A 25,966-nucleotide genomic window follows, 5' to 3' on the forward strand; every position below is an offset into this window, starting at 1 on the left:
CTCTCATTCTGGAATTCTTACTCTGATAGGTAGGTAACATTCCAGAAAGGAAAGGAGGGGTGTTGAAGAGATTTCTTCCAGGAATCTATTCCACTGTTAGAAAGTGAAATGGTGTGTCACTAGTTCTAAGAGGAGTAAAAGTAACCTCTTTCCATCCCCTCCCCACTTTTTGTTTTTGCTTTTAATCTCCCAGTGTAAAAAACAACAACAACAACAAAAAACCATTCAAGTCTACTGAATTTTTGTGAGGCTTTTCATTCAGAGTTTGAGATCATCCATCAATTTTGGAATTTGACCTGGTCTAAGAATTGTGACCTCCAACAAAGATTCCACAATTGAACTATGGACTCTAGTCTTCACCTTCCCTATACCCTCCATGCACCATTGGTAGGATTCTTTGCATATACATTTTGCCTTTAAAATATCCATTAATTACTGACGATAGTAAATAGTACTTCCTCCAGAGGTTTGTATACAGTTGATATAAAGACGTAAAAAAAGAAATAAAGAAAATACATTAATTGAGTCATTCTTTTCCCAGACCAGGCGTCTAGTCTAGTTGTTGGTGAAAAAGAGCTGATCCCACTGGTCCCTGAGGAGGCACCTGCCTCTGAAACAGACATCAACCTGGAGGTATCGTTTGCAGAGCAAGCAGTCAATCAGAAGGAGAGTTCCAAGGAGAAGCCCCAGAAGAGCAGAGGCGATGACGCTCCATTACTTGTACGTAGTGCACTATTCAGATTTCACTAAATAGAAGAGTATATTTTTCATCAGCTTTTTATTTTGGAAATTTCAGACCCATAGAGAAGTTGGAAGAATAGTACAGCAAACAGCCCTACAGGATTCATGTAGATCCATTTGACAGTTAACATTTCACAAACTTTGCTTTTCCTCTTTCTACATTATCTATTTATATGTTGTGCTATTGGCTGTGCGCTTGCTTTTTTTTTTTTTTTTTTTTTTTTTTTTTTTTTTTTTTTTTTTTAAAGTAAGCTCTTTGCCCAACGTGGGGCTTGAACTCATGACCCCGAGATCAAGAGTTGCATGCTTGGCCCGCTGACCCAGCTAGGCACCACCCCCCCACTTTGTTTTAGCTTAACAAACACCTACAAAACAACACAGCTATAATACTTAAGTTGAACACTAAAGCAATAATTGTATTTCATAACAGTCATATTAAAATGTTCCCAGTTGCCATAATATTGTCCTTTATAGCTTCTTCCTTCCCTACCCCCATCTGGAATTTGAGTAGGAGTTGTACGTTACATTTGATATCATATCATTTGGTTTCCTTGAATGTAGATCACATCCCCTGCTTTTTCTTTAATATTTTTGAAGAGTCCAAATCAAATTTCTGACTTTGTTCCTCATGACTGGATTCAAGTTAAACATTTTTTGGCCAAACTACTGCAAAGATGAGGTTTATGTCTCTGATTGCATCAGCAAAAGAGGGGCATGCTGTCACACAGCCCCTTTACTGGTGATGGAAGTTTGATCACCTAGTTAAGAAGATGTTCACCAGATCTCCGTATTAAGATACCTTTTCCTGTATGCAATTAGTACTAATTTGTTATGCTTGGGACTGGGTGAGTATCCCATTTGTCAGTAACAACCAATCGCCCACCAGTTTCCCCATGCATTTGTAATCCTTGCCTGAAACAATAATTAAACTAGCGTTTGAGAAATGGTGATTTTCTAATTTTTTAATTCCTTCCATATTGATTGGTTGGCAATCTTGTGTAACACTTTCTCTCCCTTTTCTCTGTTTTTGAATATCACTATGGACTGATGGCTTCCTTTTTTTTTTTTTAATTCATTGTTAAATAATCATTGTTGTTTTTTCCTTTAATGTTCAAATATACCTAAATTTGACCAGTGGGAGCCCTTCAGGCTGGTTCCTATGTCATTTTAACATGCCCTCATTTCGGGGCGCCTGGGTGGCGCAGTCGGTTAAGCGTCCGACTTCAGCTCAGGTCACGATCTCGCGGTCCGTTAGTTCGAGCCCCGCGTCGGGCTCTGGGCTGATGGCTCAGAGCCTGGAGCCTGCTTCCGATTCTGTGTCTCCCTCTCTCTCTGCCCCTCCCCCGTTCGTGCTCTGTCTCTCTCTGTCTCAAAAATAAAAAATAAAAAAACGTTAAAAAAAAAAATAATAACATGCCCTCATTTCTTTTACTTCTTTGCTTTCTAGTATGAGATAGATGTTCCAGGCTTACTTTGTACTTTCCTTCCCTCGGACTTGAAAGACTCCGTTTCTTCAAGGAGCCCTGGTTTCTTTTAGTAGCAGATAGTATTTAGAAATTAAGCTTCATGTATTGAGTGTTCTTGTTGTTACTGAATGTCTTATATTTTTAAAAATAAATGTAGTTATTTATTTTGTAGAAATTCACACCTGCAAAAGTTAAAAAAAAATATGATGAACTTCCTATTACTTCCCTACTAGCCCCAACATTCATTAACCCATGGCTAATCCTGACCTATCCATACCCCCAACCAGTGCTCCATCTGTGTTATTTTGAAACACATCTCTTAATATTTTGTCATCAATAAATATTTCAATATGTAGTTCTAAAAAATCGTGGGGTTTTTATAAACATGTCCATATTACCATTACTGTACCTAAAAAAATGCTAACAATTCTTAATTTTAAATATCCAGTAAGTGTTCAAATTTCAAATTGTATCAGACATTTCATGATTGTTTTTTCAAATGTATTTGATTCCGGATCCAGTTAAGGTTTATGCATTGCAGTTGGTTGATATGTCTTTTAAGATTTTTAATCCCTCCCTCTCTCTCCATTCATTATTCTCCTTCTTTTTCACTATCCTTTCTTCCTTCCCTTTCTCCCTCAAAATTTATTTGTTGAAGAAACCTGGTTATTAAATTACAGAGAATTTTCCCCCTCCAATTTCTCATGTTCTTGTTCTTGTAAATTATTTGATGATAGATTTAACAGATTCAGGGTTTTGTTTTTTGTTTTTTTTTTTTGATCAAGATTACTTCATATGTGATCATATATCAAGAGACAAAATATCTAGTCTTTCTCTTTTTGTGAAATCAGCAGCTGCGGCTAACCAGTGCTTGGATCCATTAGTTTATTAATGGTTACGGGATGATGTTTTCATTTCTTCTTTTATTCACTTATTAACTTGAATACTTTTTTAAGAAAAACTTTCTAAAATGATTCCTTTTAATTGACCAGTTGTCATTTTTTTTTGGTTCCTTAGCACCTTTCACTAGTGACCAATTAATGTGTTGTATTTTAATTTTCTTCTAAAAATAGAATTTAACTCCTAGATGTAGTCCTATATGACATGACCCTGGACAAAATTTCCCCTGCGTATGTGATATATTTTCTGCTTTAGGCCTAGAATTTTCTGTTACCTGCAAGAAACCCTGGGTCTGTTTAGTAGAAGTACACTTTTGTAACTATGATCAGGACACCAGGCCCGGACCGTTCCTTTCTGTGGGTTGGTCATTGCTTCAGGCCTGTTCAGAGGCCAGAAGTGCATGTGGATCTTCTTTCTTCCATGCCGAGAATAGTCGTTCTCAGGATACAGCAGGTGATATAATTAGAACACATATAATTACTTGTTTGTTTTATCCTCAGTTAATGCACAGCGTTCTCAGAATAACAATGGTAACGCTGCTATTAACAATATGATTACTAGGAAACAGTTTAAACTTGTTTTTCTTCTCTTCAGTTGTTTGTATCCTTGAGGTATATCCCAAAAGGACTGTAATGATAAAATTACTGTGCTTTAGGTTACAAAGGATAGTTATTCTCCATATGGTTAAGCCACCAACTGCACACTTGGTTGAGTAAATGGTTTCATTTTATTTTCAATTTTTAGGGATTGCTTTTTTGAAATGTAATTTCATTTTGTAAGCATGTAAAATATTTACATGGTCCAGAAGTCAAATTTAAAAACAAGTTGTATTAAAAGTCTGGCTTCTGTCTCTGAGCCATCATTCTATTCTCTCTGTCCCCTTACAGGTAAATTTACCTTCTAAGTAAATTCTTTTTTATTTTAACTTTATGGTTTAACCTTCTATTCTCAGATAAATGGTAGCCCACTATACACACTTTTTTCAACCCTGAATTTTTGTTATTTTTGACTTAGCATTATATTCTGGAAATCACTCCATAGTAACATAGAGAAATGTTTCTCATTCTTTTTTTATAGCTATATCCTACTCCATTGTGAAGATGCATCAAAATTTATTCAACCTTTTCCCTAATGGTGGACATCTAAGTTGTTTCCAGGCTTTATCATATATTTGTAAGAATCTGTTTTTATACCTGATGGGAAAAGTAAAGGAGTACGTATCCTTTGGCTTAAAGAGATGACCTATACTCCCAGACTGTCAGTGTAGTGGGCAGTCCTTATCTCAACAGATGGAAGGGGTTTTAAGTAAAACACCGTAGAGTCTAATTTAAAAAAAAAATGAAGTCACTGTTGACTTCTAAGCTGTTCATTCAGAAGTGGAATAGAATATAAATTAATAGCTACTTTAGAGACTTAAAAACAAAACTTCCTTTCTTGTTTCATTCTCTGCTTAACATTTCTGCTTACCTACCCTCTTGATTTTATTCATGTTGTGCCCCAAGCTTAAAATGACCTTCCTATTTGGACCTCCTTGTTGTTCCCCGTTTACCAAGAAAGTCTTAACTCATCCTTTGGGGTCTAGTTCGGTCTCTAACTTTATTATTAAGTCCTTCCTGGTTGTGAATTTACATTAGATACAATGTATAAAATAATCCTTTAAGCTGTTCAGATGCCATGCTTTTGATAATTATTGTCAATGTAATCTGGTATTTATCTATGCATATATGCATCTGTTCATCTTTATACCCATTTATCCATATGTCTCATAGAAGGCATGGGCATGTAAGCCTTTCACGAGTCCTCAGCATGGTTGATGGAATGAATATTTATATTCATCACTCTGAGGCAGGTGTCTAAGCAGATAAACCTTAAATACCATTTCTACTCCATGCTCCCCTGCTTCTGTAAATAAGCAGTAAGCTTTATGTAATACATTGTTCTGTGTTGACTTCCATTTTTTAATTCATTTCTTTTTTCTTACAACGTTGGGTAGTCTTTGTTAATTCTTTATGATCTCTCACAGCAGATTCAGATTTCTCCTCTTAAATTTGTAGATCAGGTTTTATAACCTCTCATGGGCTTCAGTTTGAAAATGTAGCTACTACTTTGTTTTGTGTACCCACTGTATCTCAGAAAATATGCTCTGTAATTTATCAAATGATCTCATGATGTAGATGTTACAATTCCTGTTTTTCATACAAGGAAACAGTAAATTATATATGGCATGCAAAGGCTTGGCTTCAGGGACTCAATTTTTGAAGCTCAAGTTTTTTCTGGAAGGACCATGTCGACTCCACTTTATGTGCCCTGAAGGTCTATGTGTATTTAATTCAGGTGTGAGTTTAAGTGGCTCTGTATTGGTGCTGTTGACAACTTGTTCAGGGTAGCTTGGGATATTTTATAAATAAGATTCTGGCTTGTGGGGTCCATCATGTACAATAGAAATTTAATAATACTCCTTCAGCGTACTGTGGAGACTAAACATTAAGGATTCTGAAATTTTGAAGATCTGTAGTTTTAAAAGTGTAACTGTGGTAAAGCCTCTATTCTAAATGCATGCCTGTATTTAGTTCTTAGGTCTTTATTCAGTGTCCTTTGGATTCTTACTGAATTATGACCTTGCTTGTCTGGTAACACAGCTCCGTGCATACTAAATACCAAAAACTAGGCATGGAGGCCCACCTTGGCAATTTGCTGGAGAATGGAACAACTCTGGAGGACATTGAAGAGGTGTTGTTTCAGGATTGAATGAGGACACTGAAAGCCAAAGCAGACACACTTGTCCACAATGCAAAAATAGGTGTTTGGGGTTATAGTCCTGAATTGTCAAGAAAAGGTTAAATTACGGCTATTTGGTCTCCATTTAAAAAATTGAAGAAATATTGGAATGCCTGGGTGGCTCAATCTGATTTTGGCTTGGATCATGGTCTCACAGTTGGTGAGTTAAAACTCTGTGTTGGGCTCTGTGCTGACTGTGCGGAGCCTGGAGCCTGCTTTGAATTCTGTGTCCCCCTCTCTCTCTGCCCTTCCCCTGCTCACACTCTGCCCCCCCCCTCTTTTGCAAAAACAAATAAACATTAAAAAAAATTGAAAATTGAGGAAATATAAAAAAACTAAATTTGAAAGTTCATTTGTCTAGAAAAATATTCATCCTCTGAAAATGACAATGAAATGCTGTAATAAAATCACATTTTATACATGGAAAAATCTTAGTTAAGAAATGTATTTCCTAGCAGACCAGGAAAAAAAAAAAAGTCATCTGTGGAAATTGACCAGGTAAGAATAGATTCTCTTGCTTTCCAAGTTGAAGGTAGAAGTGACTTGATGTATTAAAGTCAAGTCCATCAAAGTCCATCTTTACTGATGGAGTGCCTAAGGAGCCCTTTGTATTGTGAGGTCTGCAAAAGAGGGGTGCGGTCGGGGAGAGCTACCTGATTAATTTATAGTAACACATGAGAACCAGTGACCTTATAATTTTTGAGAAATTTTATTTCACTTCATTCTTGAAGCACATTTTTCAAAAGGCAAAGAGCTTTGCTTTTGCTGAAATTGCGTTGCCTGCTCTTAGCCAGTGAACTGAACCATCCAGTCTATTAACTAAACAAAAATGACAGGGGACTTCATAAATATTTAAAGCTGCTGCTATGAATTAAACATTGGGATGAAGAACTAACTCCTTTCATTAAAGCACAATGATAAATAAATAAATAAATACATAAATAAATAAAAGCAAGTTCATGACATATTGCTAGGTAAATCAAATGTTTGAACTAATCATATTTCAGGTTTCTCTAAACATTTACCTTGGCTAGTTCTTTAAATAATTAAATTACATGTGTTTGGCTTATTAGATCAATAGCTACTGATTTAAAGGAAACGTTTAGAACTGAATAAAAAGAATAAATGGTTGGTAGATCAGATTGTTTCAGCCCTTCAGAAAACAATGCAATTAGCAGAACTCTGGGGCCAGGCCTGAAGAAAATGTGACAAGTTTTGTGTGATTTTGTGAAGCTCAGTACAAATCACGGGACAGCGAGGGAGCATCCCGCCAGTGGCCCTATACCTCACTGACCTCGATTCTGTGCTTTTCTCCCTGTAGGGTGTGTGTCTTAATTCATTGAACAGACTGGGACAGGACCCCCGCAGTGTGCCAGGCCTATGGTAGAGTAGGGATACGGAAATGAGTCCATATGAGCCCTTGAGGGGCTCACAGTCCTATACCAGTACCGATCCACCTAGATTCCTCCCCACATGCTCTGGTGGACAGAGAAAATGGAGCAGAACAGAATGGTTATTACTGCATTTAGAATCTAGAAGATCTGAATTTGCATCCTTCTTTTGCACGGGCTTTGTGGCCATGTTTACTCTCAAGTCCCCACCTAGAATATGCTGTAATAATTCCTACCTATTGTGACTTTTTGCAGAATAGGATCAAAAAACCATTTATCAAATAAGAGTATTAGCCTTATCATGTTTTCTCTTACCTTACAGTAATAGTTAGGCAAAAAGGAAAGGCACGAAATCTTGAATTTATTGAAAAAGCTGTAGGAAAGAAATGTAGTGATAACGCAACACTTTTTGAGTCTTTACTTGGGCCATTTGATCCTCACCACAGCCTTGTAAGGTAGGTTCTGTTGTTCCCATCTTACAGATGAAGTGGCTGAGGTGACACAGAGGTGATGTAATTTGCCAGAGGTCACATAGCTAGTAAGTGATGGAGACAAGATTGTCCACCTGTGGTTTGGCCCCACGTTCTCAGCCCCCATGCACTGCACCGTTAACACTTATGCTGGAAATTCACTTAGACTATATATTTAATGATGTCTACTGCTGTTTTATTTCATATTCTCATAAAGAACTATACAAAGGTCTCTCTTGGAGTTGAGTTTGCTTGAAAGGAATTAGCTGCTCAATTCCAAAAGTTGTAGGTTTGAGGAAATGCTTTAAGACAGTGAAACTTCAACATTTTGGTCTTATAACCTTTTTAGGCTCTTAAAAAGTACTGAGGGACTTCAAAAAGCTTTTGTTTCACTAGTCAGGAAGGATGTTGGTATTGAGGACAATAACTACCATGGCTTCCAGCGCTTTGACAAAACCTCAGATACGTGGCCTTCTGGCTAAGAATCTGTGATTTCCTATTGTTGGAGCATTTGTTGGCTCCCTGAACTTTGCAGCTACTTAGAAGTATGCTGTGGCTGAACCAAGACAGAAGGCATACACATAGTTCTACAGAAATTATGGTTTCATGAAAGATTTTGAGGAGATGAGGATGGCCGTAAGTGATTTTGGAATGTGAAGAATTTCTTTGGATTGAGTTCCAGGGAAGTTTGTCGCTAACCTCTGTTCTTGGTCTATGAAACATGAATACATAGACTAAGGAATCCTTTTTCTTGATAAGTAAACAACAAATACTATGAGAGTAGTGATTTTGTTTATATCAGTTATTATACCTATGGATATTTACCAAATTAGAAATTAAAATTGAGACATTTGGAAATTATTAATCCACTTTACAGCATTACAGTTACCATAAATAACATTTTTATGAAAAATCGTCATTTTCTAAAACAAATTATTTTTTAAAAGATTTTCTTTAAAGTTTATTTTGAGAGAGAGCACACGTGTGCAAGTGGGGGAGGGGCAGAGAGAGAGAGAATCCCAAGCAGGTTCTGCACTGTTAGTGCAGAGCTTGATGTGGGGCTCGAACTCACAAACCACAGGATCATGGCCTGAGCCGAAGTGGGACACTTACTCTACTGAGCCACCCAGTCACCCCCTGAAACAAATTATTAAGAAGTGTGCCATGGTTTTACATTTTATCTACTCCAGTGTTTCACTGTAGTGGAAGTCAGTTGGGTCCTCACCTCTATATCTGTGTTCAGTCTGCTGCACCAACACCTGTCTTACACCTTTGGCAAACTCCACTGAATAATCATAAGGGAATGGGAATGAAAAAGGCAAGTAATGCCTTAGTATTACTCATTAAATAGTTTTGACCTCATAGGTGCCTTGAAAGAGTGTTCGGTAACTTCCTGGTTCCCTGGACCTTACTTTGAGAACTGCTGCTTTAAGACCTGTCTTTTGCACTAGTTTTTAGACCATGAAGTGTTAATAACATCGTACAAAAATGAGCAAAGTAAAGGGAATAAAAGGGAACAGTTGAACATCCTTGGCCGTTAACTGAGGAAGTGAAGAATAAACCCTAAAGATATACCCTTTATAACCTTTTTTAATCAAACCATCAAAGAATGATCATAGTTTTTAGTAATCCATAAATACAGTAGGAATAAAATTTGTCTTAAATATGTTAGAGAAATTCATGTTTTTACTTGTGCTTTCTTATATTTAATGCATTTAATATTAAAAGTGGCTGAATAGGCCGTAGATAATATTTGGGAAAGGCAGGAAACAACAAAACACCACTTACTTGCCTGTGATAGTAGTATCTCTAAGTCTCAGTTGATTTATTCAGTGGTGAAGGTAATAATGATAGGGACAATATAAAGGTGCTTGGGAAGTGCCAGGCATTTAAACGCCACCACAGCCCACTGAACTAGGTGGCCTTCTTCCCCTCCTTCTCTCCTTTTCCCCTCTACCTGTTCTCTTTTTCTTCCTCTCCCCTCTACCTATGTCCTCCTCCTTCGTCCTGCCTCCTCTCCCCTCCTCCTCCCCACTGTCTTCCCCTTCTGCCGTTTTCAGAAACCGTGGTTAAGCAGTTGCCAGATTGTTAGTGGCTAGTCAGTAGCTAGATGAGTGGTAGTCATTCTGGCTTTAATGTCCATTATGTTAGTATCCCTTCTGCTCTCCCTGTCACCCCAGTGCTCTACAGCCCTTCTGTACCTACCTTATCTGGGTTTTTATCACAATATTTTTATATGTATTATAAATATTATTTATTTCACATCATCATACCTATAATACACATGACAGAATGTAGGTAAAGGGTACCTCGTACATTGTAAGCACTCACTCATGGCTCTATTCCTCTTTTTCTTCCTCCTCCTCCTCCTCCTCCTCCTACTCATGGTTGGTTTTCTAATCTTCCTTGGTTCTTGAAAGTCAATAACTAGAGTTCTTTTTCAGTTTTACCATCTCTTTTGTCCTCTTTGCCACGAGGATTAGTACTCCTAGTACATAGTCTGGTCGCATCGTCTGTCGTACCTCACATACTGACTCGCTATAGGTTTGAGGACCATCCTCATGACAAGATGGCTCTTCATCCTGACTATAGAAATTCTGCCATAGCTTTCATTGTCACTACTTTGAGTATAGCCTCTTTGTATAGTTACAGTTTAGTCGTCTTTGACTATAAGGGCTAGATATTATAAACCTTTATTAATGGTACTTATTTTAGAATTTCAGACTGCCAAAAGACAAAACGGGTACCACCAAGATTGGTGACCTGGCACCCCAGGACATGAAGAAGGTTTGCCATTTAGCCCTAATTGAGCTGACTGCCCTCTACGATGTATTGGGTGTTGAACTGAAGCAACAAAAAGCTGTGAAAATCAAAACAAAAGGTAATTTTGAAATAAAGAACAGTTAGATTTACTTTAGAAGTAGCAAAGATGAGCTTTTGAGTGGTATTCTTAGAGGGGGAAACATCTACAAAGTAAACTGACACTTGAATACATCTGAAGTTCAGATTCTAAAACTTTGTTTTCAAAAATCTTGAAACTTGATAAACATACACCGTTCTCCCGGCCTATAGAAAATAAAGAGGTAATAAAATACTTAATTACCTTTGAAGGAAATCCTAAGTTAAGGAATCTTTCCGCAAATGTTCTTTCCTTTGAAAATAGTATGTTTAAAAAGTACATTGGGGGGGCGCCTGGGTGGCGCAGTCGGCTAGGCGTCCGACTTCAGCCAGGTCACGATCTCGCGGTCCGTGAGTTCGAGCCCCGCGTCAGGCTCTGGGCTGATGGCTCAGAGCCTGGAGCCTGTTTCCGATTCTGTGTCTCCCTCTCTCTCTGCCCCTCCCCCATTCATGCTCTGTCTCTCTCTGTGCCAAAAATAAATTAAAAAAAAAAAAAAAAAAAAAAAAAAATACATTGGGTACATAAACTACTTTATTTCCAAAATCAGATCTTGAAAAATAACTTGAAGGTAGTTGATCGATTGCTTTTGCTTATTTATTTGATGGGAAATACATAGGGTGGTTAGTAGCCTGTCTCTTTGCTCATTTACATTCTACTTTTAACTATTTTGCAAAAAACATTCTTCGCTTAATATTAAGAAAATAATGCCATTGTGGCCATAACACCACCAAACTATACTCATCGTGGATATGTGTTTTTCTTTTGTAAGCAACTTGCTTTACCCATTATATAAACAGACTTTATTTTTTATGATATGATAGAGAACAGACATCTTCTCAATTCTTGGTCTGGAAATCCAGATAATTCTCTATTGCCAAAGTTTAACTGTTTAGGAATCTCTGACCTCTTCTTTAAGTGCTCCCTTAAAGAGATACCAAGAATTAGGATTATTGAGTTACTATGGTAACATTAATAAAGACACGTATTTCCCTGATTTAAGTTTTAGAGGCAGTTTCTCTGTAGGAATGAAGTATATCTACCCTCAAGGTCCTTTCTCCCATGCTGGGCCCCAGAAGACCTCATTCTGTGCTCAGTTCCTCTGAGTGTTTTAGCTTAAGGCTTGAGATGGTGAATTTCTGAGTTAAATGGTGCTTCTGATTTTCCACAAGTCCATTATAGATAATGAAAGACTTTAGTTGTTTTTTCAGAAACTTGTCACAAAGCCTTTTCCAACTATAAAATAGAAATATAATTTAAATAGCTGTGAGTCAGTACTCAGGACTTTTAAAATGGCTTAGAGAGGCTTTTTTATGTTTGAGAATTGCTTTCTAACAGAGAGAGAAATAATAAGCCATTCTCATTAAGAGCGTTAACTATTAACAGAATAGATTTTCTTTCTGTTTCTTAAATATTTTTGTATCTTATCTAATAGATTTATCTCCCAAACTGGACTCCTGACATTTTTGAAGATTACATTTTTTCTTAATTCCTAAACTAGAAATTATTTTTTGGGTTACTGGTATTCTTTTGAGTGGCATCTCTATAGAGAGTCAGTTTTCAGTGTCCTCATTCCACAGTACAACCCCCCCCCCTTTCCTTGTTCACAAATGATTTATATCTCCCCTGATGATGTGTGTCACACTTCTGTGCTAACTGTACATTCAGTGATGGGGGTGGGGTACGAGGTGCTAGGCAGAAGTTATGCTCACACCAGACTGAATGCATATGATTTTAATTTAGAGAAATTATAAATTGTTGCCTTTCATTTCGTGGGGAGTTATTCCCAAATATATAAAACTATGAATTTCAATTTAAGACTACCAAATATCTATATTTTCCAAAGAAAAGCATTTGTAGAACAAGATCATAATGTTGGCTGATTTCTCAAAAAGCAAGAATTTATATTTTTCTGTATTGTAGGATGTTAGATGTCAATTAAGTATGAAAGAGATGAGTAATGTTTGCTTTAACCAGAACTTTTGATTACCTTTAGTAAATTATTTGCATATTTTACATACTCCTATAGCACTATTTCTCTTATCTGGTAGTTTACACTTTTCTAATTATTATTTTTTTAATGTTTGTCTATTTTGAGAGAGAAAGAGAACACGTGCGCACATGCGTGCCCGAGTAGGGGAGGGGTGGAGAGAGAGGGAGAGAGTCCCAAGCAGGCTGCGTGCTGTCAGCGTGAGGCTGTCACAGGGCTCAATCTCCTGAACCGCGAGATCATAACCTGAGCCGAAATCAAGAGTCGGATGCTTAACGGACTGACCCACCCAGGCATCCCTAGAGCTTTCTAATTATGTTAATGATTATTTGCAATCATTTGCTTAGTTGTCTTTCCTTGTTAGATTCCTATATAAGACAGGGTCAAGATTTTCTTATTGAGATGTGTATACGTAATGGCTAGGTAATGTCATTCACTTAGAAGTCCTCAATAAATAGTTGTGTGTTTGAATGACTACATCAGAAATCTGTTGACGTAATATTTTTGCATTAATATTTTGTAGATTGACGGAAATTAAGACATTTTATTTTTTGTTGCAGATTCTGGTCTTTTTTGTATTCCATTGACACTATTGTTAGAACAAGATCAGAGGAAAGTACCAGGAACTCGAATACCCTTGATATTTCAAAAAGTAAGTAAGCCTACATGGGTCAGCATAGAGAGAACATACTCGAACTAATCGAAGTTTTTTTCCTTGGCATTCATAATATTATAATCTCATTTTCCAATTGATGTGCTCTTTTATTTTGTACTTTGATTTTTCTATTCAGGAAACAAATTTGTTTCAAGGGCTCATAATTTTTATTTCATGGTGATGTTTTCTGTGTTATTACTATAACTGTGATTACCTGGCATCATTTTCCTGTCTTATATTAGCTAGCTTGGTATAATTGAGATTTCAATTCTATAATACACAGGAGTGGGAACTGCTTATAAGTTTCTAGGGAATTGTATCCTCATGAATATTTCATGCCTGTATGTATTTCCCAAGCTTTCCTATTTACAGTGAGGATGTCCAATTTAATTTACTAGTGCCTACTTCCAAAGTAGGCAAAGAAACCATAAAGTAGAATTAGAAAGTGATTGCTAAACTATCAAGTCACCGGTATGATCCACACTCAGTTATTCATAAGGGGAGGATCTATGGCAATATAAAAATTTCAGTCTAATCTCTGAGCCATCATTGTTCAGAAACCCAGATTCTAGGTGATAAAAGTCAGGAATGCTACAGCAAGGAAGGTAGGTCAGATCAGTTATGGACGACCCAAGCTGTAGATTTTTTCCAGCACATCACAATTTCTGAAAGCTCTGGGGAGAGCAAGAGTGGCAGTGGGAACTTTCACAATTGGCTGGCTCAACAAACTCATTCAGTAGTAAAGCTTAGTCTCCTTGGCACGGATTCTTCTGCTCTTCCAAACCAGTCATTAGCCGTCTTAGCTACTAACCTCTGATTGCGTTATTCCTCATGTTCACCATTACACCCAAACCTGTATCTCATTGTTTCTCCTAATGATCTTTGCTCCACGCCGTGTGTTCTACTCATCAGCCTCTGCCAGTCCCTGCCTGTAGACCTTGTATCTGTGTGGATAGTTGTCAACTGTGCCTGTGATTAGCTGGAGATGCTAACAAATGTGGGCCATGTATTCACATCAGTTTAAGTAAAAGGTGCACGTTACCACCACAGATGACTGTATGGAGCAAGGATCTCAGCAGCATCCTTTCCAAGTGGATACGGGTTCTCCAGAGAAACAGAACCGATAAGGTGTTGTGTGTGTATGCATGTTTGTACAGAGAGATTTCTTTTAAAGAATTGGCTTATGCCATTGTGGGAACGGCACATCTGAAATAGAGCAGTCCAGAGTCTGGAAACTTGGCCAGAGGTGATAATGGGAGCGTTGAGCCCAAAACCTGCAGGTTGGAAACTCCTGTAGGCTTTCCATGTTGTAGTCTTGAGGCAGGATTGCCTCTTCTTTGGGAAACCTCAGTCTTTACTGCTGAGGCTGCCAACTGACTGGATGAAGCCCACCCACGTTATGTAGAGTCATTTGCTTTACTCAGAATGTACTGATTTAAGTGTTAATTACATCGTAAAAAAATACCTTCACAGTAACATCTAGGCTGGTGTTTGACCAAATAACCAATGATGAGTCATGCTGGACTTTTATCAAATTCACCATCATACTAGTGAAGAGTAAGCTTTGGTCCCCGCAGAAATTCGGAAATTGTCTCCTGATCAGGCTGAGGATTGAATGCAGTCCCCTGTGATTTTCTCTTGGAATTGTTTTCTCATTTATTATTTTACATTTCTGTCACTCATTTCAACATTCTGAAGACTCAGGCTGCCAACCAGTTTGAAGTTGTTAGATAATAGCCTTAAAGTCTTTTTGTTCACATAAAAAATAAGGGTATAAAGAGTTTACTCTTAGATAAAACTCCTCTACTTGCATCCCCTCTGAATTATAAGCACAAAAAATACAGTCATCTGTCACTGAAAAATATTTTTTGAGTGATCAACTCTCACCCCAATTAGGTATTTCCTCCATTTTGTACAAAGGAAAGAATTGGAAGTCACTGATTTGCAAAAAAAGATTTATTACCAATTTTTAGAGGATTATACTTTTTTATTTATTAAGAATTATACCCCAAAAAGGGCTTTAACAAAGCTTAGCTAATATCCGTGAATCATATCTGTTGTTTTCTTGTTAGTTTTGTTTTGTTTTTGCTCAGAGACACATTGTTTAAACTGTAGTCTCGGAAAGAGTTAGGGAAATAGAAATATTCTTAATTTTTATCTATAGAAAAATTCTGACAAACTGGCAAATTCTCACTGTCACAGGAATCTGCCAAATCAAAGATACTTTGTGTCAAAAACTTCTGACTTCATTTTCAATTCATAAATTTGTGTAAGTATGTAATCCCTCTTGGGAAATAGTATGAACATTATTGATAAATTATGTAATGTCTCTTGTAGGATAAATTACTAAAAAGCAGCCTGATTAAAATATAGATCAATATAGTTATTTTTCATTTTTAAGTCTTGAAAGTAAAAGTGCTATAGAATATTATTTATATTTTGACAATGCTATATAATGTGGTAGCTAAAAAGTTATTTTTTAAAAAATGTTTAATGTTTATTTTTGAGAGAGAGAGCGTGAGCAGGAAAGGGGAAGAGAGAGAAGAAGACACAGAATTCTAAACAGGCTGCAAGCTCTGAGCTGTCAGCACGGAGCCCGACGCGGGGCTTGAGCTCACAAAGTGTGAGATCATGACCTGAGCTGAAGTCGGATGCTTAACTGAGCACCCAGGTGCCCCATAAAAATGTTACTTTTAAAGAGAGAAATATGAAAAAAACACATGGCATTCTTTGAGGCAATATATACGCATATCTCTATTGAATGCTGCTCTTTCATGTTAGAGAATAATGAAAAGAGCTTAAATATAAAAATTCAAGACTTATTGTCAATTATTTAGAAATTATCCATTTTTCCTGTGTATTTAATGAAAACGGAAGGCATATATTACTGCTAGGAACTAATTTGCTGTAGCAGCTAGCACAGAATTTTATTTTTTGCCACTAGAACATTTTAAACATTTTAGAAGATGAAATAAAAATGAAAATTGCTTGAACAGTGAATAAATTTTGCATGGTCTTATTTGATAAATTTGGTTTTAAATCCTTTATTGAATAATGCCCTTCTCATCTGAGATAATTCATGTAAAGGTTTGCTGTGGGTTTACTATCTAACGTAATTGAAAAATGTGATCTTGGAAAACATTCCAGTTGAATTTTTAAAAATCGTGTACTGCTTTGACTGGTCAAGGATGGTTCTTTCTTCAGCTGATAATAAATCCTTAGGAGAATTTTGAGACTACTCTTTGCTTTATTCTTACCTGACTCCCCCAAGATCAGTGCATTCTTTGGCCATAATCCAGGGATAGAAGAAGTGAGGTCATTAAAGAAAAATTACCTCTCTTCCAGTGTCTACACAGTACAATATATCTGATTTCAGGACATCTAGACAAAGGTCAGGAGACCTCATTTTATGATCTCATGCTTTGCTCCTAGTAGACACTTGTGTAAGCAAGGGAGAAGCAGTAAGCTTCGTGCAGTTTATAGAGCCTTGGTAAATCATTAAAGGAGATTTCTCTGGGGGAAAAAAAAAAGATAAAAATTTACATTCTTTGGCACTCTGGAAGATTTTATTTATGTCTTAGGGTGTGCAGAGAGATTTTAGTAAGTTTGGGGATGAGTGAAGAGTAGGTCTGTCTTTTGTGAAGTTATAAGACTTGTGAAAAGGGGTGGGTGGTAGGAAGGAAAACCTATCTGATACTAGTAATTGCCTTATATTTAACCTGAGGACAAGGAAATGGATTTCCTTAAAATAGCAGAGTACCCCCTATAAAGCCTTTGGGCACTGCCCAGGGAATACATATTTCAATTGGAAGATCACTCTGCCAAGAAACTAAGCACTTTTTTTTTTAATCATCTTCCTAAGCTTCCAACAGTATGCCATTGTAATTTCTCCATTTGCCTTAATCTTGTAGGTTTTGGCATTATTTAAAAAAAAAAATCTTTGTTACTTTAATGCGGTTCTGGAGACAGACCTGTATGTATTCACTGGGTATCAGGTACGATTTAAAAACCCTATACAAGAACTGTTTTTTACTTAGGTTTACCACCAAAAGCTTAAAAGCTTAAAAATGAATATTCACAAACCGTTTTTTTTTTTCTTCATACCATAAATAATTATTTCAAACAAACCAAAAATGAGATGTAAATGTGCAAGTACTGGAATTTCCTAGATTTATTTGAATGCAGAACATACATTTCTGGAAAAGTGGAAGAAATGGATGGTCTCAGTTGCTTTTAAACAATGAACATCTTCAGTCTCCATTTGTTTAGGGTATGACAGCTGTTGTGTGAAATTATACACTGCTGTAATAAAGGAGAATAAAACCCAACTTTTTCTAATTTGTAAGTAAAGTTTCGGGGCTTCCCTGGTTTGCAGGGTAGGGCTAGCGCCATAGCATTCAAAACTTGGTGAAATCCAGTTTACACGTCAGCTTGCATGTATTTATATGTGAAGCAGATCTTAAATTTGGAATCGTACCTCTCAAGAATACCCAAGTCAGAATGTTCTTCTGTTTCTACACAGCTGATTTCTCGGATTGAAGAGGGAGGCTTGGAAACTGAAGGTCTCTTAAGAATACCCGGAGCTGCCATTAGGATCAAGGTGATCTCTGAGTTCCACCAACGTTGTTTAATTCTGCTTTGCCATTTTACTTTTAAATGCTTTAAATGTATGTTTATTTTTGAGGGGGGCGGGGAGGAGCCGAGAAAGAGGGAGACCCAGAATCCAAAGCAGGCTCCGGGCTCTAAGCTGTCAGCACAGACAGCTTTGGCCTTTTAAAAGGTAACTTGTCTTCCCCACCCCTTCTTCTTCCCATGTATAACGATAAAACCGCTTAATTTTTTTTAAGTTTATTTATTCATATTGAGAGAGAGAGAGCTTGAGCAGCGGAGGGACGAAAAGGAAGGGAGACAGAATCCCAAGCAGGCTCCACGCTGTCAGCGCAGAGCCTGACTTGGGACTCGCTCCCACAAACCGTAAGATCGGGACCTAAGCTGAAACCAGGGGTAGGATGCTTAACTGACTGAGCCACCCAGGTGACCCTTCACATTCAGTTTGTATTTAGTTTTCTGTTTTCTGAACATTCAGTTTATATTTGGTTTTATGTAGTCTCTGCTGATTTTTATAGGTTTTGATTTCTCTTCAGAATCACATTAGCTGTAATAATACCATGATAAATAAAGAAGCAAATGATTTTAATGTCTTTGCCGTGCAAGCCTAGAATAGGCACAAAAGCATAACAAGCAAAAAGACACGAGTAGTTTCATCCTTCTCAGGAAAAGAGAACATGATGTGTCAAAGTATCAATAGGGGGACTGGTGGTGGATTTAGTCAGCATGAGTAATAGCAATTGAAAAAAGTCAGGATGGGCGCCTGAGTGGCCCAGTCGGTTAAGCGTCCCACTTCGGCTCAGGTCATGATCTCATGGTTCGTGGGTTCGAGCCCCGCGTCAGGCTCCTTGCTAACAGCTCAGGTTCTGTGTTTCCCTCTCTCTCTGTCCCCCTCCCCGACTTGTGCACGCTCTCTCTCTCTCTCTCTCTCAAAAATAAAATAAACGTAAAAAAAAGATTAAAAAGTCAGGATGATAAACTCCAGCAGGGGAGCAGAGTAGGAGACATGACAATAGTCCCCATACAGGAGTCTTTGGGAGCTGACAGAATGAGACTCTGCCCCACTGCTATCCTGACTTTCATACTTCCTGTCTCACTGGATGCCAGGTAGCCCAAGCCTGGCTTGTGAAAGAGAGGAGGTGATTCCCAGACTTGCCCTTCCTCCCTCCCCCTGTCACCTTTTCTGGCAAGATGGCATTTTGTTCCCACTCTCTTGGGATGCTGTGTATCTTCCGCCTTTCTCCCTGTCCCCCAGCTCCTGCTCTGGGGATAAAGCATCCAGTAAATGCATAGTAAAGATGGACTCACCCTGCAGATGAGGCATAGTACATCAGCGTCCCAGGGGAATTGCATTTTACAGGGGCCTCATGCTTGAAATTGTGGCTCTATCTGGGAAACGTGTCTAGGAAGAGGTTTTGGTTAGCAGCCACTCGCAGTCTCCTCTCCCTCGCCTCCAAAGTCAGCTTTGGCTCTCACCTGAGAAGAGCACAAGTCTTCCAGAATTTGCAAATCCAAGAGAAAACAGGATAGGGAGAAGAGAGATTTTCTCTTCGTTTCCTCAAGACCTATTCTATCGGACATTTTTAGAACTGAATCAGGGAGAAACGACTCTTGGTGGGCGCACGTGCTCTTTGCCTGTGACTGAGGCTGTGGGACTGCCAGGACTGGAATTAGTATTCATACCTTGCACGGTTCACATCATCTGCTTATTTTGATAAGCTTCCTCAATGTAGGATGCTAGTTTCGGCCTACTTGGCTCTTACTGCATAGGGTGATCTCAGTTTAATCAGATTCGAGTAACCTGATACGTATACCCTGCTCAAAAATTTCATTCAGCTTGTGTCCCGTGGGTTTGGTGTCTGGTTCACAGAAGTCCCTGAAACTGCTTTGGGGTCCGTGTAAGTTTGATTAGGTGCCATTGTTTGTTTGCTTGTTTGTTTGTTTGTTTGTTTGTTTTAATACCAACAGTCAAACATGGATAGTGTGTGTGATTCTGAGATAAGTTCTGTTGAGAAGCATGTCCTCTTACAGAGAAAGAATCCCTCAGAAACAGGTAGCATGACTTCAGATTACCCACATTGGCAAGAATACCGCTTCTCAGTTCACTAATTAGCACAATGTGATGGCCAACTCCTAAGAGTTGTAAACACATTTCCTTGAGTATAGGGTAGTGAACAGAATGCATGTTTTACATTTTTGACTGGAGGGCTGGCAGACCAGCTCTTAGAAATGTAATTTCTAAGAAGGTCAATTAAGTGGATTCATTTGGCTCAACTCTTCAACCCAGCCTATTGTCACATCCCAAATTATGCAGCAGCTGGTCCATTATAAATAATTTAAAGATAATATGCAAAGTTTTTGGTTGTCTTTCTCCCCAGCCCCACCAAATTCTTTATACTCTTCTGCCTACTCCCCCCAGCCCTTCCCCCTCCCTCTCAGTCCTCCCCCCTCCTTTTTCCTCTCCCTTCCCCCTCCCCCTCTCCTACTTCCGTCTCCCTCTTCCTCTTCCTTCCTTCTTCTCTCCTTCCCTCCTTCCCTCCTTCCCTCCTTCCCTCCTTCCCTCCTTCCCTTCCTCTCTCCCTTTGCCTCTCTTTCCCCTCCTCCCCATTTCTAGGCTCACCTTTATGTATTTCACCAATTACAAAAATAAGTAGAGGGCAGAGTTATGTTGGGAAGAGAAAGCGGACTAAATTCACCTCACAAGAAAAATGAAGAATATTCTTTGGGAGAACAGTTTAAAATAATCAAGGACGTGACAGAAACTTGGAAGGATTTCCAACATAATAAGATTTATGCCACAGTGAAATGCATGTAGAAAATAGTGATTATGAAACTAAATTGATTACTAATAATTTGGCAAATCTTATGGAGTCCTTGAGGTAAATGAACTTGGTATTTCTAATTTTGCATGGACTCCGACTGTTTTCCACAGCTAACAGCAGGATGGCTGTGTCACTTACGGCTTACCATAAGTAAGCCAATATACCAAGACAGGTATATTGATGTATTTTCAGGCCTCATTTGCTGTAGAATTTGGTTTTCCATTTCCTAGAGGTGACTAATCAGAGGTAGCCTTCTGCTTACAGCCCCAAGATTGATTATATATTTTGTGATGTAATGTACTTCTAAATAATTTAAAACAGACTTGATAAAAATGAGTTTTTAAAAATTGAGTGAAAAATTAACGTAAAGCCCCCCAGATGGAAAGACTATTTCCACTAATCTTTTTTTTTTTTTTAATAAAAAAATTTTTTAATGTTTAGTTTTGGGAAAAAGAGAGTTCATATGAATGGGGAGCGGCAGAGATAACAGAGGATCCGAAGTGGGCTCCACGCTGACAGCAGAGAGCCCGTTGGGGGGGCTCGAACTCCCGAACTTGCGATCATGACCTGAGCCACCCAGGTGCCCCTTAACTAATCTTTTAATTAAACCTTTACTGCTTAGGGTCTGTTGCATATCCAGGAGAATGTATACAATTTTTGGATTTGGGGGGCCATGGGTATAATGTTTCATTGGAAAAGTATGCTTGGCGGAGTAGTATTTTTCTGAGTGACAGAGAAGTACTTTCAGATTCTTTCGAGAGAGTACAATCTCTTGTAAAGTGGGAAGTGGACCACACTTTCAGCAGGAAAAAAAAATACACTTACTGTAGCTTTTTTTTTTCTTCTTCTTCTTCTGCCTTTCAGAATCTTTGCCAAGAACTAGAAGCAAAGTTTTACGAAGGGACGTTTAATTGGGAAAGTGTCAAGCAGCATGACGCGGCCAGCCTGCTGAAGCTGTTCATCCGGGAGCTGCCCCAGCCGCTGCTGAGTGTAGAGTATCTGAAAGCCTTTCAAGCTGTCCAGAGTAAGTGCCATCTCTCTCTGGAGCAGTCCTTGTCCTGCTGCCATCCATATTAATTGTTTTAATGACACTTTGCATCCCAAAGGATGTAACCAGATATATTTGGGTAGACAAATTGACTCACTGTCAACGGATGCTTGAATGCCACACATTGTTTTCCTTTTCCTTTAGAAATACGCGTCTCTGAGTAAACGGTTAACAGAATGTTCTCTTCAGGTACAGATTAATTGCATGCCCATCAAGCAATACAACATATTTTCTCGTTAAAACCTGGAACTTCACATTTCTTTTATAATAGAACGAGTCACGTAAAATCTGATACATTTTTTTTTTTTCTTGCCAAGTGTTAAAAGCAACACTTACTGGAGAAGCTGTGGATTACCAGTTATCATGAAAGCACAGGGAGATGCGGCAGAGTCTGTGATTATTTCCTGAAAAATTAAGTCCTGAAATTGTCATGCAGAAACATGGAACAAATTATTTGGCTGCCTCCCTGATGGAGGGCTGCAAACACCTCCTATCTTGCTGTTTCGTGGTCTTGGGCAAGCTCCAAATTAACGTCTCAAATAGTTCTTGATTCTTTTCCAGTGAATACAGGGATCTTTTAAGGTTTATGTACTGGCATAATTATTCCATTTAGTCCTGGAGGCCATCCGTAAAGGAAAGAAGCCACCACCACGTTCTAATGGCCATATCTTTAACTTCCAAATTGGGACACTTTCGAGAGTGAACGGGGGCCACTGTTGATGATTATGGTGAGCTCCACCAGACCTGTTCAGGGGAGGATTCCAACTTTTTTTTTTTAATTGAGCTATAATTGACCTATAACATTAGATACAACACAATGGTTTGGTATTTGTATATATTGTAAAATGGTCATTACCGTAAGTCTGATTAACATTCATCACCACGCATAGTCACAGTATTTTTTTTTTCTTGTGAGGAGAACTTTTAAGACCTACTCTCTTAGCAACTTTCAAATATGCAATACATTGTTATTAACTGTAGTCGCCATGCTGTACATTACATCGCAGGGGCTTAGCTAGTTTATAACCGCAAGTTTGTGCCTACTGACACCCTTCACCTGTTTTGCCCCCTCACCACCCCTGCCTCTGGCTTGCACCAATTGTTCTTGCTATCTATGAGCTTATTTTTTTGTTTTTGTTTTGTTTGTTCTTCTAAGATTCCACCTATAAGTGAAATCATATGGTATCTATCTTTGTCGTATTTTACTTCATATAATGTCCTAAAGGTCTGCTCATGTTGTCACAGGTGGCAAGATATTGTTCTTTTTATTTTATGGCTGAATAATTCTGTTATTTTCCAGGCTATTCCTCAAGTGTATAATATTGAGATGATTCTCATGTGTCATTTCATAACATTTCTTCAGAAATTCTAGGGGGAAACATGACCGAAATCCTCATCTGTTTAAAATATTTGTAATGGTTAAGTTATACTATTTTGCATATATTCTTTGGAAATGGATTCAAGCACAAATTTATTCCTGAGGAACAAAATACCAAAATGACTCCAAATATCCCTGAGTATTACTTACATGGGTTAAGGGCTACTAAAAAGTGATAAATATCAATGCTAATAAGGTACTGCTTCAACTCGGTCATTGCTGATTGGTTTTCTCATTCGCTCCATGGATGTATGGTGACCACTTAACTGTGTTTCGGGCTCAGTTTTTCATATTCCTTTTGGAATTGATGGACTCTTCCCATGTAATGTGTTCATTCACCAGTAAAGAAACAAACTTCAGTGTTACAGATGCATCTTGACACCTTACCACGGAAGGTCCCACTTTCTGTGTCTCTTTGTTGGGGAGTGATTATCACGCAGAAGTTAAGATGATTTCCAAAGCGCTGTTGTATGTCTGCAAACATAAGGCCGCTCATCATACGATCACAGTTGGAAGTGAGCATTCCGAGGGAGAGGGAAACTCTAAAGCAGCAGCTGTTTCTCCTGATCTCTCTCAAACACACTCTCAAGAATGCTCGCTGCTCAGTTGTTGTGTCTTACATTTCACAGTGATGTTTATGCCAAGTAACTTTTTTCTTACAAAATGCAAAAAAGGAAGTAAAAAAAAATGTCGGGTAAAGAAAAGAGTTTAGATTTATTTAATCTGTTTGCAGATCTTCCAACCAAGAGGCAACAACTACAGGCTTTGAACCTTCTCGTCATCCTCCTGCCTGATGCAAACAGAGACACCCTGAAGGTCAGCAGATTCATTTACATTAAATACCCCTCAGAACTGGGCGCCTGGGTGGCTCAGTTGGCTAAGCGTCCGACTTTAGCTCAGGTCATGATCTCACGATTCCATTCGTGAGTTCGAGTCCCGCTTTAGGCTCTGTGCTGACAGTTTGGAGCCTGGAGCCTGCTTCAGATTCTGTGTTTCCCTCCCTCTGCCCCTGCCCCGCTGGCACACTCTCTATCTCTCTCCCCTCTTTCTCCCCCTCTCTCTCCCCACCTCAAATATTAAAATTAATATCCCTCAGAACTAAGCAAAGTAATTTCTCATTATTTGTGGCAAAACAATGTGATGTTTTCATGGAAACATTCCTAGTAGTCTATGAAGAAAAGACCGATTTTTTAAGGATAGATGGTGGAAGTTTTTAACTCTTTATTAATGTATTTAGTAGGTTAGTCATATTAACAGTATTATCAGGTGTTTAATTTTTGCTCTAACCCTTCTACAAAACCAATGAGTGAGGTTTCATTTTTTTTTTTTTTAATAGAAACATGGGTGCCTTGGGGTTTTTCCTTTTTATTTTTCTACATTTTCCAAATTTTATTTAACGAGTGTGCAGTAATTTGAAAAATGAATGTTTAAAAAGAAAGTAAGACTCATCAGGCATAACCTGTTGCCTAAAGATGTTATATTGTTTGTGGTTCTAAGCAACAGAGTTTGAAATAAGTCATAATGATTTTGAAATGTTTGGTTAGCCAAAAGATAGACCAACTCAAACCAATTCTAGTTATTCCTCTAAGGACTTAACCCTGAATTTCTGATTTACATCATCATTTCAAATTGATTTGGTCTATGTGATTTAATGCCATTTATTATAAACATTATCAGGGGCTTTTATAATGATCAGTGGATTGTTCCACATTGATTTATTTTTGTAACAGCAAAATTTTGTAGAACATTTGTAAAGGTTGAATTATAAACTTACAGAAGAAAGAAAACTTTTAAAATATTTTAGAAAGAGTATGTACCCCACGTTTTGCCATTGTCTTAAAATTTGGGGGGAGGGGACACCTGGGTGGCTTAGTTGGTTGAGTGTCTGACTCTTGGTTTCAGCTCGGGTCTTATCTCACGGTTCTTGGGTTGGAACCCTGCGTTAGGTTCTGAATTCACAGTACAGAGCCTGCTTGGGATTCTCTGTCTCCTTCTCCCTGCCCCTCCCCTGCTCACTCGCTCTCTCTCTCTCTCTCTCTGTCTCTCTCTCTGTCTCTCTCAAGAATAAATAAACTTAAAAAAAAATAAAGTAGAATGGGGATAAGATCTATTAAAAAAAAGAAACTTACGTAGATGAGGGTAGAACCCGTGCCCCTTTACCTCCTACATTTCTTTCTACTTAAAGTTACAAAATCGTGCCAAGAAATTTCATGTCAAGAAAACAAAACCAGTAAGTAAATGTTGGAAGTTTTCCTGGACCTCATTGAGACTCCTTGAACAGAAACTAGGTGAATGATAGTTCTTTCATGCCCATGGCATGGATGTTAATACTCAACTTTTCTGGATGGAAGAATTTATGAGGATTACTGGGGTAAAAACCCTGCCTCTTCTACAGGAGAGCTTCCAAAGAGTTACTCCCTTTACTAAGTTGGGGAAAAAAATCTTCACTGACTGTTACATGCATAACTGAGAAGGCAGCAGTGGGTGGGGTTTTGGAGACAGGGGCCGACTCCAGTAAGGGTTACATTTAAGCATTGTGTGACCAGGCTTGCCGTGTACAGGTAGACTGTTGCTGAGATGGGGACATCTGGCTCAGGACAGAGTGGGGACTGAGTTCCAGTCTGCTTATCGGCCTTGGCCTGACACAGGGCTTCAACCGCCCAGAGAGAGAAACTGACCCCAGCTTTTTTCTTATTCACATAGAGGTACCTGTCTGTGATGGCTCTGTGAATGACCAGTATAAGGCAGGAATTGAAAAGACGTGATTTAGGGCACCTGGGTGGCTCAGTCAGTTAAGCATCTGACTTCAGCCCAGGTTATGAT

General features: G+C 38.3%; 1 protein-coding gene across 5 annotated transcripts in view; it reads left to right on the forward strand.

The window, feature by feature from the left end:
• ARHGAP18 (Rho GTPase activating protein 18) overlaps positions 1-25,966 on the forward strand; it is a 194,820-nt gene that overhangs the window by 146,424 nt on the left and 22,430 nt on the right. For 4 of the 5 annotated variants that reach the window (XM_053904497.1, XM_053904498.1, XM_019438952.2 and 1 more), the window contains 6 exons: positions 542-720; positions 10,462-10,627; positions 13,193-13,284; positions 17,810-17,887; positions 21,582-21,741; positions 23,877-23,959. In XM_053904497.1, coding sequence (XP_053760472.1) covers positions 542-720; positions 10,462-10,627; positions 13,193-13,284; positions 17,810-17,887; positions 21,582-21,741; positions 23,877-23,959 — 758 coding nt within the window. The remainder of the gene's footprint in view (positions 1-541; positions 721-10,461; positions 10,628-13,192; positions 13,285-17,809; positions 17,888-21,581; positions 21,742-23,876; positions 23,960-25,966) is intronic. The other variant, XM_053904499.1, reaches the window with a different exon arrangement.

This window comes from Panthera pardus, unplaced genomic scaffold (assembly GCF_024362965.1).
Source record: "Panthera pardus isolate Hobbes unplaced genomic scaffold, ASM2436296v1 HiC_scaffold_17, whole genome shotgun sequence".
Classification (NCBI taxonomy): domain Eukaryota; kingdom Metazoa; phylum Chordata; class Mammalia; order Carnivora; family Felidae; genus Panthera; species Panthera pardus.